General features: G+C 45.7%; 1 protein-coding gene across 2 annotated transcripts in view; it reads right to left on the bottom strand.

Moving 5' to 3' along the window:
• Positions 1 to 16,591, bottom strand: part of UBTD2 (ubiquitin domain containing 2) — a 54,022-nt gene that overhangs the window by 7,397 nt on the left and 30,034 nt on the right. Inside the window, exon 2 of one of the 2 annotated variants that reach the window (XM_038772976.1) lies at positions 12,117 to 12,353. In XM_038772976.1, the coding sequence (XP_038628904.1) occupies positions 12,117 to 12,353 (237 nt within the window). The remainder of the gene's footprint in view (positions 1 to 12,116; positions 12,354 to 16,591) is intronic. The other variant, XM_038772977.1, reaches the window with a different exon arrangement.

Genomic DNA, 16,591 nt, shown 5'->3' with positions numbered 1-16,591 from the left:
TCTCTTTTTTCCCTTGCCACCCACGGGGGAATTGTTTACTCCAGAGTTCAGAGAACTCTTCCACCCCCACTCCCAGAGAAGCCAAATTCATTTCCCATAGGGATATATTGATCCACCCACTCTCAAACGGGCCTTTAACATCCACCTGAGTTTGGGCAGCTTTCTTCCAAAGGCACTCTTTCAATCAATCCATCCATCAATCAATCGTATTTATTGAGCGCTTACTGAGTGCAGAGCACTGTACTAAGCGCTTCTTTCCTTACCGAGAGGTCCTCTTCTGGATCACATTATTGTTGGGAAACACTGCTCTGCCCAATTTTCATCTCCAAGATGGATCGGTTTTTCCCGAAGAACTGGAGAAAGGCTTTCTCCATAGGCTTTTCTGGACCTGTAGGGACCACTTGGGGGTGGATGTGTGCATCAAGTGAAGGGGGGTTAAGGTGGGGGGGTAAGCATTGATTTCCAGGGTTTTAAACTTGGCTTTGCCACTAGTGATCTTGGGCAAGACACTTCACTTTTCTGTGCCTCAGTTCCCTCATCTGTAAAATGGGAATTAAGAAGGTGAACCCTCTGTGGGACAGGGAACATGCCCAACCCGATGATCTTGTACCTACCTCAGTGTTTAATCCAGTGCCTGACCCCATAGTAAGCGCTTAACAAACACTGCAATTATTAATTATTATTATTAGGCAGCAGGCAGGCAAGCCCCCTCAGTGGCTCCTCTGCCACCCTGGCACTTTGGTCCCCATAATAATAAAAATAATAATGGCATTTATTAAGCGCTTACCATGTGCAAAGCACTGCTCTAAGCGCTGGGGAGGTTACAAGGTGATCAGGTTGTCCCACGGGGGGCTCACAGTCTTAATCCCCATTTTACAGATGAGGTAACTGAGGCACAGAGAATAATAACAATAATAATGGCCTTTATTAAGCACATTTATTAAGCATCACAGTCTTGATCCCCATTTTACAGATGAGGTAACTGAGGCACAGAGAATAATAATAATAATAATAATAATAATGGCATTTATTAAGCGCTTACTATGTGCAAAGCACTGCTCTAAGTGCTGGGGAGGTTACAAGGTGACCAGCTTGTCGCACAGGGGGCTCACAGTCTTCATCCCCGTTTTCCAGATGAGGTCACTGAGGCCCAGAGAAGTGAAGTGACTTGCCCAAAGTCACACAGCTGACAACTGGCAGAGCAGGGATTTGAACCCATGACCTCTGACTCCAAAGCCCGGGCTCTTTCCACTGAGCCACGCTGCTTCAAGAGCTGCCCCTCCAATCTCCCGCCACCCGGACTTGATGGCTGAATCCCATCCCGCTCAAGTCGGGTGGGCAGAAGCCAATGCGACGGTTGGAACGGTTTACCTGTAAACTGTAATGTACTGAAGCTCTTATTGGTTTTTCTTGTTCTATTTTCTTTCTTCATTTACTCTACTGTTCCCTATAATTTTACTCTTTCCTGTGTGTCCATTTTTAGTCAACCCTCACACCACAGCTCTTCTGTACATATCTATAAATTTATTTACATTAATGTCTGGTTCCCACTCTAGACTGCAAACTCGCTGTGGGCAGGGGATGTGTCTGCTTATTGCTACGTTGTACTCTCCCCAGCGCTTCGTTCAGTGCTCTGCACAGAGTTAGCGCTCAATAAATACAACTGAATAAATGACTGGAAGCCTCCTCGGGGGCTAAGGATCCTGCCTGGGGGATCTTCTTTTAACTACTGCTTAAGTACAGTAGTCTGCACATAGTAGACACTCAATCAATAACAGTGCTTTGCACATAGTAAGCGCTTAACAAATGCCATTATAATAATAATAATAATTATTATTATTATTCTTACTACTGAGTGGCTGAACTAGGATTAAAACAGGACTGTCATGAGGCTAGCACTCCCGCTGCCTTCTCACTCCCGTGACCTTGCCTCCAGGGTCACTTTTCAATCCTCTACTTCTTTTTGATGGGCCTTCATCCTTTGGTCATGGAAGTGGACGCAGTTGGGATTATTTTGACAGCAACATTTATTAAATTGACAAATTCTGGCCTTTCTTTATCCTGAGAAGCCTAAGATCAGGACAACCACTATTACTGATTGACTGATGGGTGAAGGGCAATTCTTTCGCAGATTGAGGGCAGGATTAAATGATTTATTCAGCTCCTTTGCCTTATAGGACCCTTACAATGTAAAGGAGACTTTTTTTGTTTTTTTTTTTATGGTATTTGTGAAATGTTTACAATGCTATATAATAATAATGGCATTTATTAAGTGCTTACTACGTGCAAAGCACTGTTCTAAGCGCTGGGGAGGCTACAAAGTGATCAGATTGTCCCGCGGGGGGGGCTCACAGTCTTCATCCCCATTTTCCAGATGAGGTTACTGAGGCCCAGAGAAGTGAAGTGACGTGACCAAAGTCACGCAGCTGACAAGTGGCAGAGCCGGGATTTGAATATGTAGTAAGCACTATACTAAGATAGCTGGGGTGGACACAAGATGATCTGGTTGGACACAGTCCCTGTCCCACATAGGGCTCACTGTCAATCCCCATTTACGGATGAAGGAACTGAAGCACGGAGAAGTTGGACAAGTCAAGGTCACACAGTAGACAAGTGGTGGAGCCAGGATTAGAACCCAGAACCTTCGGACTCCCAGGCTCGGGCTCTACACACGGGGCCGTGCTGTTTCTCTTACAACCTTCTAGACTGTGAGCCCGCTGTTGGGTAGGGACCGTCTCTATACGTTGCCAACTTGTACTTCCCAAGCGCTTAGTACAGTGCTCTGCACACAGTAAGCGCTCAATAAATACGACTGAATGAATGAATGAATGAATGAAAGCCTCAATGCACTAATTCGGTCGAATGAGAGGACTGTTTTACCTGGACCAACGGGGAGCCCCAGGACAACCGCCGCCCAGAAACTACTCACTTCCTTGGCCTCTTAGGTCTTAATTTGCCGATTCTTTAGCTTGCTGTCATTCACGATCCATTATAACTGTTGTTTTTCAATCTATTCCCCACCCCCCTGGCCGCAACCTGGATTGGGGGTCTTGCGGGATAGAGCCCAATCTGTAATATCTGCATCTTTCCCAGCACTTGGCACAATGCTCGGCACATTGTAAGTGCTTAAATACTACAACCAACTCTATTATCATCGCAACTGCGGGTGGGATTGGTGAAGTGGCTCACCTTTGTGGGCACAAGTTGAATACTGAAGGATACAGTCCTGGGGTGTGGGTTGGGCTGGGATGCAAAATACAGTAATAATAATGATGATGGCATTTATTCAGCGCTTACTATGTGCCAAGCACTGTTCTAAGCGCTGGGGAGGTTACAAGGTGATCAGGCTGTCCCACGGGGGGCTCACAGTCTTCCACCCCATTTGACAGATGAGGGAACTGAGGCCCAGAGAAGTGAACTGACTTGCCCGAAGTCACACAGCTGACATCTGGCAGAGCCGGGATTTGAACCCATGACCTCTGACTCCAAAGCCCGGGCTCTTTCCACTGAGCCACGTGTCTTTCCCGTCACTCAATCGATCAATCAATGGTTTTTATTGAGCACCTACTGTGCGCAGAGCACTGTACTAAGCGCTTGGGAGAGGACAATAATAATAACTGTAGTATTTGTTCAATAATAACAATAATAATAATGGCATTTATTAAGCGCTTACTATGTGCAAAGCACTGTTCTAAGTGATGGGGAGGTTACAAGGTGATCAGGTTGTCCCACGGGGGGCTCACAGTCTTAATCCCCATTTTACAGATGAGGGAACTGAGGCACAGAGAAGTTAAGTGACTTGCCCAAAGTCACACAGCTGACAAATGGCGGAGCCGGGATTTGAACCCCTGACCTCTGCCTCCAAAGCCCGGGCTCTTTTCACTGAGCCACGCTGCTTCTCTTACATTCCCGCCTCTTACTTTCAATGCTCACTATGTGCCAGGCACTGTGCTAAGTGCTGGGTGAATACCAGCCAATTAGGTGGGACACAGCCTACATCCCAAACGGGGCTCCCAGTCTTACTCGCCATTTTACAGATGAGGACAGTGAGGCCCAGAGAAGTAAAGTGACTAGCCCAAGGTCTCAGCAGACAAGTGGCAGAGCTGGGATTAGAACCCGGGTCCTTCTGCATCCTGGGCCCGTGTGCTCTATCCGTTACGTCACGCTGCTTCTACAAGCAGAGTTGGGAGGTATATCCCCTGCCCATGAGGAACTTTCCTTATGAACACAGGCAAGGCCAACTTGGGAGAATACGGGCCAACATGTCCTTCTGCGGGCACCCCTTCCGACTCCCTATAAACACAAAAACCTGTCAGGTTCCTCGGCCTCCGGGCTGGTCCCGGCTATTCAAACTTTACTCTGTTCAGTGAAAGTGAAGTGCAGTCCAGTACAGCCGGCCCTGAGGCTTGGGCTAGCTGCACAGAACAATTTGTTACTTGTTTTTTCCCCAGCGCGCCAACACTTCGGCGTGCCCGCCTCTATTTGTCCTCTTGTTTCCAAAGGAAGACAAGATGAAGCTCCCTAGCGTGAAAAAGCGCTGGCTTTGTTCAGAGACAGGCCTTCACTTTCTCTCCTTCTCCCTCGGTGGCCTGCTGGACACGGGAACTTCTAATTTTGGTTCAGAAGGTTTTGTCGAATGTTCTCTGAGGAAAAGTGGAGCAAATCACGGACAATTCAACAAAGTCTCTTCTCCCCGGCCCCATACGGTCTGGTGGTTATTCTGGAAACATGACCTACCTTGGTCCCTCCTCTTATATTCAGTAGGAATTTAGCTATCATTCAGAATTTCCAGAGAAGTTGGGAAGTAGCAGGCCATAGTAGATAGAGCACTGGCCTGGGAGTTGGAAGGATGTGTTTCTTATTGTTGTTTATTGTTGTACTATACTTTTCTGTACTGTACTGTTACTGTTCTTTCAGACTGTGAGCCCACTCTTTGAGACTGTGAGCCCACTGTTGGGTAGGGACTGTCTCTATATGTTGCCAACTGGTACTTCCCAAGCGCTTAGTACAGTGCTCTGCACACAGTAAGCGCTCCATAAATACGATTGATTGATTGATTTTCCAAGGGCTTAGTATAGTACCCTGCACACAGTGAGCGCTCAATAAATATGACTGAATGAAAGAATGAATGCGGGTTCTAATCCCGGCTCTGCCACTTGTCTGCGGTGTGACCTTGGGCAAGACACTTCACTTCTCTGGGCCTCAGTTATCTCGTCTATAAAATGGGAATGAATACTGTGATGCCCATGTGGGATAGGGACTGCATCCAACCTGTCAGTCAGCCAGTCAATCGTATTGAGTGCTTACTGTGCGCAGAGAACTAAGCGCATGGGAGAGGTACAACAATAAACCGACACATTCCCTGCCTACAAGGAGCTTACAGTCTTGGCTTGTATCTACCCCAGAGCCCTGTATAGCGCCTGGCACATAGTAAACACTCAACAAATGCCCCCCGCAAAAGAAAAAAAAATAGATAAGGTATTTCGGGCTGTACCTTCCTTTTTGGGGGTTTACTGTGCTTGCTTCCACATGGAATATACACGCGTGTGGTACATGGCCCAACCTGCCCTACTATCAGGAGAGTGCCATCTCCCCAGAGCCAATTTTTTGCCCAACTGGTCCTTTGGCAAGAAGCGGCTTCCCAGCCCCTAGGTACTGGACTGTGGTCCTCTCTCTGCAGCTCAAGGCCCCCACCCCTAAGAGAAGCCTGGGTTCAGCCAACAATCCACCCTGGTGGGCTCCGCAGTGGTTATTCACATGTAATGTGAATGCATTTATTCATATTATTCTTGATATTCACCTATGACATTAATTTATTTATATTTATCTATTTATTTATATTAATATCCATCTCCCCCTCTAGACTGTGAGCTTGTTGGGGGCAGGAATGTGTCTGTTTTTATACTGTACTCTTCCTAGCGCTTAATACAGTGCTTTGCACACAGTAAACACTCAATAAATATGATTGAATGAATAATAACTATTGTTAATATTTCTTCCCATGTAAAGAAGTAGCACGGCCTAACGGATAGAGCCCAGGCCCGAGAGTCAGAAAGACCTGGGTTCTAAGCCCAGCTCTACCACAAGTCTACTGTGTGATCTTGGGCAAGTAACTTAACTTCCCTAGGCCTCAGTTACCTCATCTGGAAAATGGGGATTAAGACTAGGATCATCATCAATCATCAATCGTATTTATTGAGCGTTTACTGTGTGCACAGCACTGTACTAAGCGCTTGGGAAGTACAAGTTGGCAACATATAGAGACAGTCCCTACCCAATAGTGGGCTCACAGTCTAAAAGAATCCCCATGTGGGACCCCACCTGAATAACTTGTGTCTACCCCAGTGCTTAGAACCGTGCTTGGCACATAGTCAGCATTTAACAAATACCATAATTATTATTATTATCTACTGCATGAGGTTCCATGCAGTTCTCAGAGAAAACTGTGGAAAAAAAAGATTTCTCCTGCCGTGACGGCAGGTTTACAGTGAATGGGGGCCCTCAGTGACTAATTTACTTATTTCAATCCTCCAAATCTGTCTGCTGGAAGATAATTTTCTCTGAATATTAAGAGAGTGGTCCAGGCATAAATAAGGGTGGGCGATCTGGCAACCAAAAAGCCAGAGGGGCCCTAATTCTTCTAAACATGGGAGACCTCCCAACAAGAACGATGGGACTCGGCTCCTGTGAAAAGGAATGGATGATGGTACTGGGGGTTTGTGCAGAGCCACTCTCCCTCTCTCTCCCACCAGGCCCATCACGCTGGGGCAGCAGATGCGACAGGCAAGTAGCCAAGCAGGGGAGCCGCAAATTGCCCGGTGCCTACAAAAGTTTTTGTTTGTTTTTAACGTGCAGGTCTAATTTATGCCCAGAGTTGTACTGCGCTGCCATGGATCGGCAGGAGGTTGCCCTAACTTTGCTGCCCACGCTAATGCCAAGGATTCCTACCTGGCATATTCACCTCGTTGAAGGCCCTACGTTTCGTGTGAAGATGTCAGGGCTTCAGGCTCAATTAGCACGGAGGTGCTGGCGTTGGGCAGGCCATGAGGTAGGGAGATTAGAAATTCGTCGGGGAAGGACCTTTGGAGGAGATGTGATTTCAAAATGGCTTTCAGGTTGGGGGGAGTTGGGACTATTTGGAGTGCTTTGCTCAGAGTAAGCGCTTAACAAATACCATTATTATTATTATTATTATTATTATTATTATTATGAAAGCTGAAGGAGTTCTGGGTGGGAGGGACAGGGAATGTTCTGAGCGAAAGGTCGGCAGCGGGAGAGGTGAGTTCGGGCCCATGGCTAATTCCCCATCTATGTATCCTTTCCCAGTGCTTGGTACGATGCTCTGCGCAGTAAGCTCTTAATAAATACTATTACTACTAAGTAGGTTAGCTTGAGAGGAATGAAGAGAGCTCACCGGGGTGTAGCGGGGGAAGAGAGTGGGTAAGTAGATGGGAGAGAGCTGATAGAATGGCTTATAACCAAATGTCAGGAGTTCCTGCTTAATATCAAGACGATGGGATGACCACTAGAGGTTTTTGAGGGGAAGGGAGATGAATGATGTTTCAGAAAAATGATCTGGGCCGGAAAGTGAAGTTTGGACTGGGGAGGCAAGAGACCGGAGGCGAGGAGAAGGCTGACGCAATAGTCAAGCCAGACTATGACAACTGTCTGGACTAGTCAAGTGGGAGTTTGGCTAGAGGAAGGGGCATATCCCGGAAACACTGTGAAGAAACCATCACCCCTGATGGCCCGGTCCCAACAGAGAGTACTGCTACAATCAGGTCTCCTCAAACTTAACTTCTCTGTGCCTCAGTTACCTTATCCGCAAAATGAGGATTGAGACTGGGAGCCCCAGCTGGGACAGGGACTGTGTCCAACCTGATTTGCTTGTATCTACCCCAGTGCTTAGTACAGTGCCTGGCACATAGTAAGCGCTTAACGAATTCCATAGTTATTATACCCATAGCAGGACTCTTCCCACTGGACCAACAGCAAAGCTTTATGTTTAGGACCGTCCGCAGTCAGTACTGGTGAAACCCCTCTAGATATGATGTATGTCATCTGTAGCAAATCCAGATCTCACACACCATTTCTCTTTCCCAAACAAAATAAATCCTCTGACCCTTATGACTCATTTGCCAATGCTCCACCGCCAAGGAAGATAACCTCATTAAAGGCTACCTGAATTTCACAGGCCCCCAAAACGCCCATCTTACTAAACTATCCTGATGAAAACCACTGAGTACAAACCCCCGCCTGGGGAACACTACACCTCGACAGAGATTTTCATCAGCAACAAAGAGCTGAAAAAACACTGCCAAATTAGGCCACCTGAACAGCATGTTGTTCAGTGATGCACTTATTGGCAAGGAAGTAGAAAGCAGACTGGCGGAAAGAGGGGAGAGATCATCATAATCAGTCACCATGCTTCATTATAAACTAAAAATCTATAAAGCAGTGGGGCCGGGGGGGTCCAAACTTCTGTAGGCCCTTGAGACCTGGAGTTTTTCCTCACTGGGCATTATCTGGGCTTTGTATTATCCAAAGTCCTGTCCTCCTTCCCTCGGCACCGGGAATCAAAGTTTGAATTAACTGTGCCCTATTTGGGCTTTTGCATTTTAAGATCTAAAATGAAGGTAAATAATGCATTTCGTTACCAACACAGGCTTTCCTTTATATATACCTCAGATCCATTATAATCAAAGAAAACACTGGCATAATGAAGTGTGCATTGGCCCCACTGACCTTTGAAAGCAGCATGGCCTAGTGGATAGAGAACAAGCCTGGGAGTCAGAGGGGCCTGGGTTCCAATCCTGGCTCTGTCACTTGTCTGTGTGACCTTGGGCAAGACACTTCCCTTCTCTGGGCCTCAGTTACCTCATCTGCAAAATGGGGATTGAGACTGTAAGCTCAATGTGGGACAGGGACTGTGTCCAACCCAATTTAACTTGTATCTACCCCAGCACTTCGTACAGTACCTAGTACATAGTAAGCATTTAACAAATACCATTAATATATATTATATATATATATATATAAGGCTTCAACAACAAATTGCTTAAAAACAATGACATTTAAACAATTTAAAACTACTAAATTCAAGGGTCCTTTAGCGAGGACAGATCTGTAGCTCCCCAAATGGGGGACAGGCAGAGGACATTTAATGTAATTTAATTTAATGTATCAGGACATTTAGTCAGAGCCCCAGCACCTTACTTTCAACTGCACCCTTCCATCAACACCGTTTAGAGGCAGCAGCTCCTTTAAGTCACATTGCCACTCTACATTCTGACACAACTCCTTGTCTGACTCTCCAGGCAACAGAAAGGGAAGGAGAGCACTGTACTGAGCGGCTTGGGAGAGTCCGATACAAAAGAGTCGGTAGACAGGATCCTTGCCCGCAAGAAGTTTACAGTCCAGTTTATAATCTAGCTGGCCCCTGCCGACCCCCTGTACCCAGCCAGGAAGGAAAGGAGGGGGAGACAGGTGGTTGCACCCCCAGCAAAAGCTGCTCCCCCTGCTCTTCCCTGGTCTTGTCCCTGCCTTCATTTCAGCTAGGGCTGGGCAGAGGGAGCGGGGCTACAGAGTGGTGCCACGCAGGGACACGCCTGGCACCGGAATGGGGAAAACTGTACTCGATCCAGCTGCGGTGACGGCGGCGAGGGCTTCAGCACTTTTAAGCACATCTCCTAGGAGGTCTTCCCCGACTGAGCCTTCAATTCCTTTTTCCCCACTCCCTTCTGCGTCACCCAGCCCCACGGCATTTACATACACAGCCATAATTTATTTATATTCATTCCTCTCTCCCATCTAGACTGTAAGCTTTGTTGTAGTCTGGGTATATGTCTGTTAAATTGTTGGGCCAAGCGCTTAATTCAGTGCCCTTTACACAAAATATGATTGACTGGTTGAAGCAAAGGTACCTTTGAGGCAAAGCGGCAGCCGGGAGAGCTCCCATGGCTTATTTTATTTTTTTTTAAGCAACAGACTCCACAGTTCTACGAGGCAGCAATGAGTGCTTTGACCTTCTAGTGATGGTGGATGAGGCGGTCTGAGATGGGAGTTTGCTGCAGCAATGAAGCCACATGCAGCATGAGTTTAAAAATACTGGAGTCTGGTGGGGAGGGGTAAGGATAGATGGGAGGGGAGTGGGGAGGGACAAAAAACTGCTCAGAGCAGGGGAGACGGGAAACAGAACTGCGTGACGAGAGGACAGGATAGGGGCTGGCTCCTCTGTGGCAACTGGATGGGCACCGGAGGCGGGATTTAAGGATGCTGGGCTTGGTCGAGCAGTTGAGTACAAGACTTATCACTGGCTTGTATGAATTTTGAGATGTTGGTACCGGAATGTGTACGTAGGAGGTAAAATATAAGTACTTAGAAGTCATTAAAGTGATGGAGCCAGGGGAATTGAATCTGATTTTTGTTCATTTTTGGAGGAGGTGGGGTATGGGATTACTGAAGGAAACTAGAACTCTCATTTGAAGAGAGGATGTGGGGTGTGTGTGTGTGTGTGTGTGTGTGTGCATTTACACATTTGTGTGTACATACAGACTGTCATCATAGATCCCAGTCCCACTTATCTCCTGAGTAAGGGGTGTTGGGGTTTTAGCATCAGAGTTAATGTGATGACTAGATACGTCAAAGTAGAAGCTAAGGAGGCAGAGAAGAGCAACCATTCTGTGAACACCATGGGAAAGGGAGTGAACCTTCCTCTAATTAAAGCTCTTGTGCCTTTAGAGCCTTAGAAGTGATGAGGCACTTAGTAAGGAAACCTAGCTCTCACTCAGTCAGTCAATAGTATTCATTGAGTGCTTACTGTGTACAGAGCACCATATTAAGCGCTTGGGAGAGTACAATATAATAATAATAATAACTTTGGTATTTGTTAAGCGCTTACTACATGCAAAGCACTGTTCTAAGTGCTGGGGAGGATACAAGGTGATCAGGTTGTCCCATGGAGTGGGACACAATCTTAATCCCCATTTTACAGATGAGGTAACTGAGGCACAGAGAATTGAAGTGACTTGCCCAAAGTCACACAGCTGACAAGCGGCAGAGCTGGGATTTGAACCCATGACCTCCGACTCCCAAGCCCGTGCTCTTTCCACTGGGCCACACTGCTTCTCTATAACAATAAAGAGACACGTTTGGTACTAGGACACCCTTGACAGGTGGGGGAGACTTGTCCTGAAACAGAGGAAAGGGGAGTCTTCCATCCGGGCTAACTAAGAAGGCCTCCCAAATCCAAGGTGGAGGGTGAGGAATCATGCTACACTTCCTCCCGCATGTTCCCCCAATTCTTCCACCTCTACAGGAAGATTGGCCAGAAACGCCCGGCACTTGAGCAGGAGTTTTGGTTCACTACTAGCATCCAGGGTGCAGCTCTTCCTCCCCATTCTCTGGACACGAAATTAGAACGAAAAAGCAGAGTTAGAGTTCAAACAGGAAACCATAACCCCTTGGGTACTTAATCCTGGTTTCAGAATGAGTCACATCAGGCGGAGGGATCGCAAGAACCAGAAGTCATTTCTTTGACTGGAACTCGAGACACTCTTGGCATCACAAACTTGAACTGTTAACTTTCAAGTTGCCACGGGAAACCTACCTCCACAATGTTAGCTCAGCATAACCACTTTCAAAACAACAGAATGCACATGAGAGCCAGGCTTTCCCGCTCCCTGCCAAATTTCATTTATTGCCGTGAACAGTTTCTTTTTCTGGAGAATCTCCCTTCTGGGATACCGAAATCCTTCTGCTCTAGCTCAAATTCAAGAACCCTGTCATTCCATCCACAACAGGGCTTCCCCATCCTCTAAATCCACAGACTGGATTTTCCCCGGTCCCCCCACCCAGGCCCAGGTGGTAGGACACTGACACAATGCAGCTTGGAAGAGGCCCAGGAGGGACAACACAGTAAGGAGGAAAGGAACTTTTTAGGTCTTTCCATAGATCCATAACCAATTCTAGTCCTTTTTAAGTTGGGTATTCACAATCAAGACTTCCTTGATTAAAGGCCAGACAGATTTGGGGAGGATAAAAGAAAGGGAAGTGCCTTAATGTTTGTCAAGAGCGTTTATTGTATTCTCTTCCTCCAAAAGTAACTTCAAACCTACCATGTGGTAATGTTATGTTTGCACCGTCAATGATTGCTTGTGCCAGCTCGTGATCATTGCTCTCAAATGCGTGTGCTGCGGCCTTGAGGGCATCCCAAATCTCCTTGCGGCCTTCAAAAGCTGGTGCCGTGTCCCAAAACTCGTCCCTCTTGCTGCGCAGCTGCCCGTCGGTCATGGGATAATCACTTTTCCATTTTGGCTTCTCTTTCTTCAGAGGCTGATTGCGACCTAAAGCAACTGGGGGAGAAAAGAGAACACCCCAATTAAAAGAAGAATCTACCGAGGCCAACATAATGGCTAACAGGATGGGGCCCGAGCTCCTTTCTGAGCGTAGCGTGGTGGCGGGCCAAATTGGCTACCGTCTCTCAAGAATTGCCTTACACACACATCAGTGAAAATACGCAAACGCCGGCCACCGGCTTCACTGAATCTACCAGGTGCCGTGGACTGACAATAACTCTGAAGGAGACTGAAGACAACTGTTAGATTGCAGCAGAAAAATCCTACACCCCCCCGAAGATCTTCAATGGCTACACAGAGCTAAGTCGGCTACTTCCTAGTGCCCGAGGAGGGGAGAGGAGGCCAAAACCCGTTCCCTCAGTCACCCGATGGCATAGAGAAGCAGCATGGCACAATGGATAGAGTATGGGCCTGGGCATCAGAAGGTCGGGAGTTCTAATTCCGGCTCCACCACTTGTCTGCTGTGTGACCTTGGGCAAGTCACTTTTCTGTGCCTATCAGTTACTTCATCTGTCAAATGGGGATTGAGACTGTGAGCCCCCCACATAGGACAGGGACTGTGTCCACCCCGGTTTGCCTGTATCCACCCCAGAACATAGTACAGTGCCTGGCACACAGTAAGTGCTTAATAAATACCATTATTATTATTATTATTGTTACAGAGACCACGGTACCTTTGAGGATAGGACAGATGTCGGGTGTCTGGGACCTGCAGGAAGCGGTGAATACTTTTTTTCCTCCCGATTTTTCCCAAACTAATTTCATTTAGCTTAACCAGCATTCTTGGTTTAGGAACAGATAAGCAGTGTGGCCAGTGGAAAGAACGCGGGCTTGGGTGTCAGAGGACCTGAACTCGAATCCCAGCTCAGCCACCTGTCTCCTTTGTGACCTTAGGCAAATTACTTAACTTCTCTGTGCCTCAGTTACTTGTCTGTAAAATAGGGATTAAGAGTGAGCTCTATGTGGGGCAGGGACGGTGTCCAACCTGATTAGCTTGTATCTACCCCAGCGCTTACTACAGTGCCTAGTACATAGTAAGCACTTAAATAGTATTCAAAGAAAAAGAGCATTTTCTCTGGAATTTCTTCTCCTGATTTATTTCACAACATGTGATGGGAACAAATGCTATTCTGTGAATAATTTCACACATATGTCCTCTTATCCTTTACAATGAGACCCATTTTTATGGTGAACAGCTTTGTGCTCAATTAAGACATATTTTGGGATAATTTCCTGTAAAACAAGAGTATGTTTTCTGGGAACTCATTAACCTCAATCACAGTACTGGATTAGTGATCACAAGTCTAGGGCTACTGAAAATTTTGCAAACAATGCACCAGCCCTGTGGGCTTACACTGGGCAAACGATCATCAACTGGAAAAGAAAAAGAGAGCCGTATTTGATGATGAACAACTCCATAATATGGTTAAGGCTCTTATACCGTCCAACCAGCAACTCCATAATGTGGTTAAGGCTCTTATACCATCCAACCACTCCAGGATATGCATCGTTTCCTTTTCAATGCCAGGAGGGATAGATGCAATAATATTCACGTCACCTGGGAGCCCCTAAATTCAAACCAGAGATTCACTTGGCAGCACCCCACCTCTTCATCTCCGACAGACCATTACTCTCCCTACCTTCAACACTTTATTAAAATCCCATCTCCAAGAGGCTTTCCCCAACCAAGGCCTCATTTCCTCCTCTCCCACCTTCTGGGTCGTCCTTGCACTTGGATTTGCATCCTTTATTCATCCCTTCCTCAGCCCCACAGCACTTGTGTACATATATCAGTAACTATTTATATTAATGTCCGTCTCCCCCTCTAGACTATAAGCTCGTTGTGGGCAGGGAACGGGTCTACCAACTCTTTATACTATCCTCTCCCAAGGGCTTAATATAGGGCTCTGTACCCGGTTAAATAAACACCATTGGTTGATGGCTAGAAAGTTAAGGGATAGAGGTCAGGTTTGGTACTCCCAATTCCTGCTCCTTAATTTTTAAAATTGCCAAAAAAACTAACAGTTATTTGATTTAATTTCCTTTGGTGGCTTCCTAGTCAATTAAAACCCATTTAAAGCAAATTAAGTCTTACCATGGCAAATGACTGCTAGTTTTTAATGTCTGAATTACTTGTCATTCGGAAAAAGCTCCCGCTTTCAGACTCCATACCATGCAGGGATCGCTTACCCACCAAGGCACAGTCAACCGACCCTGCAGACCAGAAATCAAAAACTTATTCCGATTAAACTTCAGCTCATCTTTCCTCAACTACTGGGGTGGGCATGATTTCAAATGAGGATGAAAATCATCTGAAGAACAAGGAACTGGAGCATTAAGAAGGCCGATGTCATGAAGCTGAGCGCACGGACCCCAGGTCAGTGGTAGTGGAGAAACTAATGTATTTATAAATTTTAAAATGGAGGGTGAAGGCGGGGAGAAGGAACAGCAAACTTTCAGAGAAGTGGCATGGCTTAGCGGAGAGAGCATGGGCTTGAGAGTGAGAAGGCCTAGGTTCTTATCCCTGCTCTTCCACTTGTCTGCTGTGTGACCTTTTTCAATCAATCAATGGTATTTATTGAGCACCTACTTTCATTCATTCATTCAATCGTATTTATTGAGTGCTTACTGTGTGCAGAGCACTGTACTTAAGTGCTTGGGAGAGTACAATACAACAACAGACAGAAACATCCCCCACCTACAACCAGCTTACAGTCGGGGGAAGGGGGGGGGGCACAGATGCATATGAATAATTTATAATATATAATTTATAAAATTATTATGATTTTGGGCAAGTCACTTAATTTTTCTGTACCTCTTTGTCCTCATCTGTAAAATAGGGATTTAATCTGTGCTCCCTCTCTTCTAGACTGTGAGGCCCATGTGGGACAGAGACTGTGTCCAATCTCATTATTTTGTATCTGCTGCAGTGCTTAGTAAAGTGTCTGGCACATGGTAAGTGCTTACATAATTATCCTTGAGACTGTAAGCTCGGTGTGGGCAGGGAACACCTCTACCAACTGATTCTCTGTACACAGTAAGCGCTCAATAAATTTGGTTGAATGATAATTATTTTAATGTTATGTCAAATCCCTTAATATAGAAGGAATGAATTTGGATAACTGTTCTTTCATAATGAACTCTCAAAAATTAACCTATGAGCTTAGTGGGATTTATAATATAAATATAATTTATAATTTTTAGACTGTGAGCCCACTGTTGGGTAGGGACTGTCTCTATATGTTGCCAATTTGTACTTCCCAAGCGCTTAGTACAGTGCTCTGCACACAGTAAGCGCTCAATAAATACGATTGATGATTTATAATGTGCTGATATTGCATAGTGTATTCTAACCAAATAATATAACTGAGGTACAGAGAAGTTAAGTGACTTGCCCAAGGGCACACAGCAGGAAAATGGCAGAACCAGGATTAATACCCAGTTTCTCTGACTCCCAGGCTTCAGGTAGGAAACTTTTAGTCCAGCAGCTGGCTTGACTTTGCAAAATTGTAAAGAAAAAAAGCTTCTGGATAACAGAAATGAACGGAAACAGGCTGAGTGCAATGAAAAATATAAATACCTGTTTTTCAAAAGATTTCAATCTCTCCATCAATCTCAAGAACAGAGACATTTAAAAGTACACACGTGGAATTTGCGTGTTGACAAAATTGTTCTCTATATTCCTCAAGCTGAATTGATAATAATCTACTGAATGTTCAAATGACACATTGATTTCTAAAATGCACCTATCTAAAAACCACATTTCTCAGTAGAATGAAACTGCAACATATTTTTATGCCTTTCCTTACAGGTAAGTACCCACAGTCTAACCTAATAGAATAAGCAAGGGAATAAGAGTCCTGAGACTAAGGTTCTAGTCCCATTTCGATCTCTTAGGTGCTCTGTGGCTTTGGGCGAGCCACTTAACTTCTCTGAGCCTCATTTTCTTCACCTGCAAAATGGGGATAAAATGGTTATCCTCCTTCCCTCAGGCTGGGACACACATTGTGTCTGATCTAAATATTTCATCTCTGTCCCAGGGCTTAGCACAATAAAAGCACTAAATAGATACCATTATTAAAGTAAATATTCATGAGTGTTTTATAGTCTGAATTTTTTTATATCAATGAAATGTATTGAGGACTTCCTGTGCTAAGTGCTTTTAACACTGTGCGACCACAGGCAAGTCACTGTAACTTCTCTGTGCTTGTTTCCTCACCTGTAAAATGGGGTCT

This window comes from Tachyglossus aculeatus, chromosome X1 (genome assembly GCF_015852505.1).
Source record: "Tachyglossus aculeatus isolate mTacAcu1 chromosome X1, mTacAcu1.pri, whole genome shotgun sequence".
Classification (NCBI taxonomy): Eukaryota; Metazoa; Chordata; class Mammalia; order Monotremata; family Tachyglossidae; genus Tachyglossus; species Tachyglossus aculeatus.
Note: the sequence above shows the minus strand (reverse complement) of the source record. Positions and strands in the feature narration are given on the sequence as shown.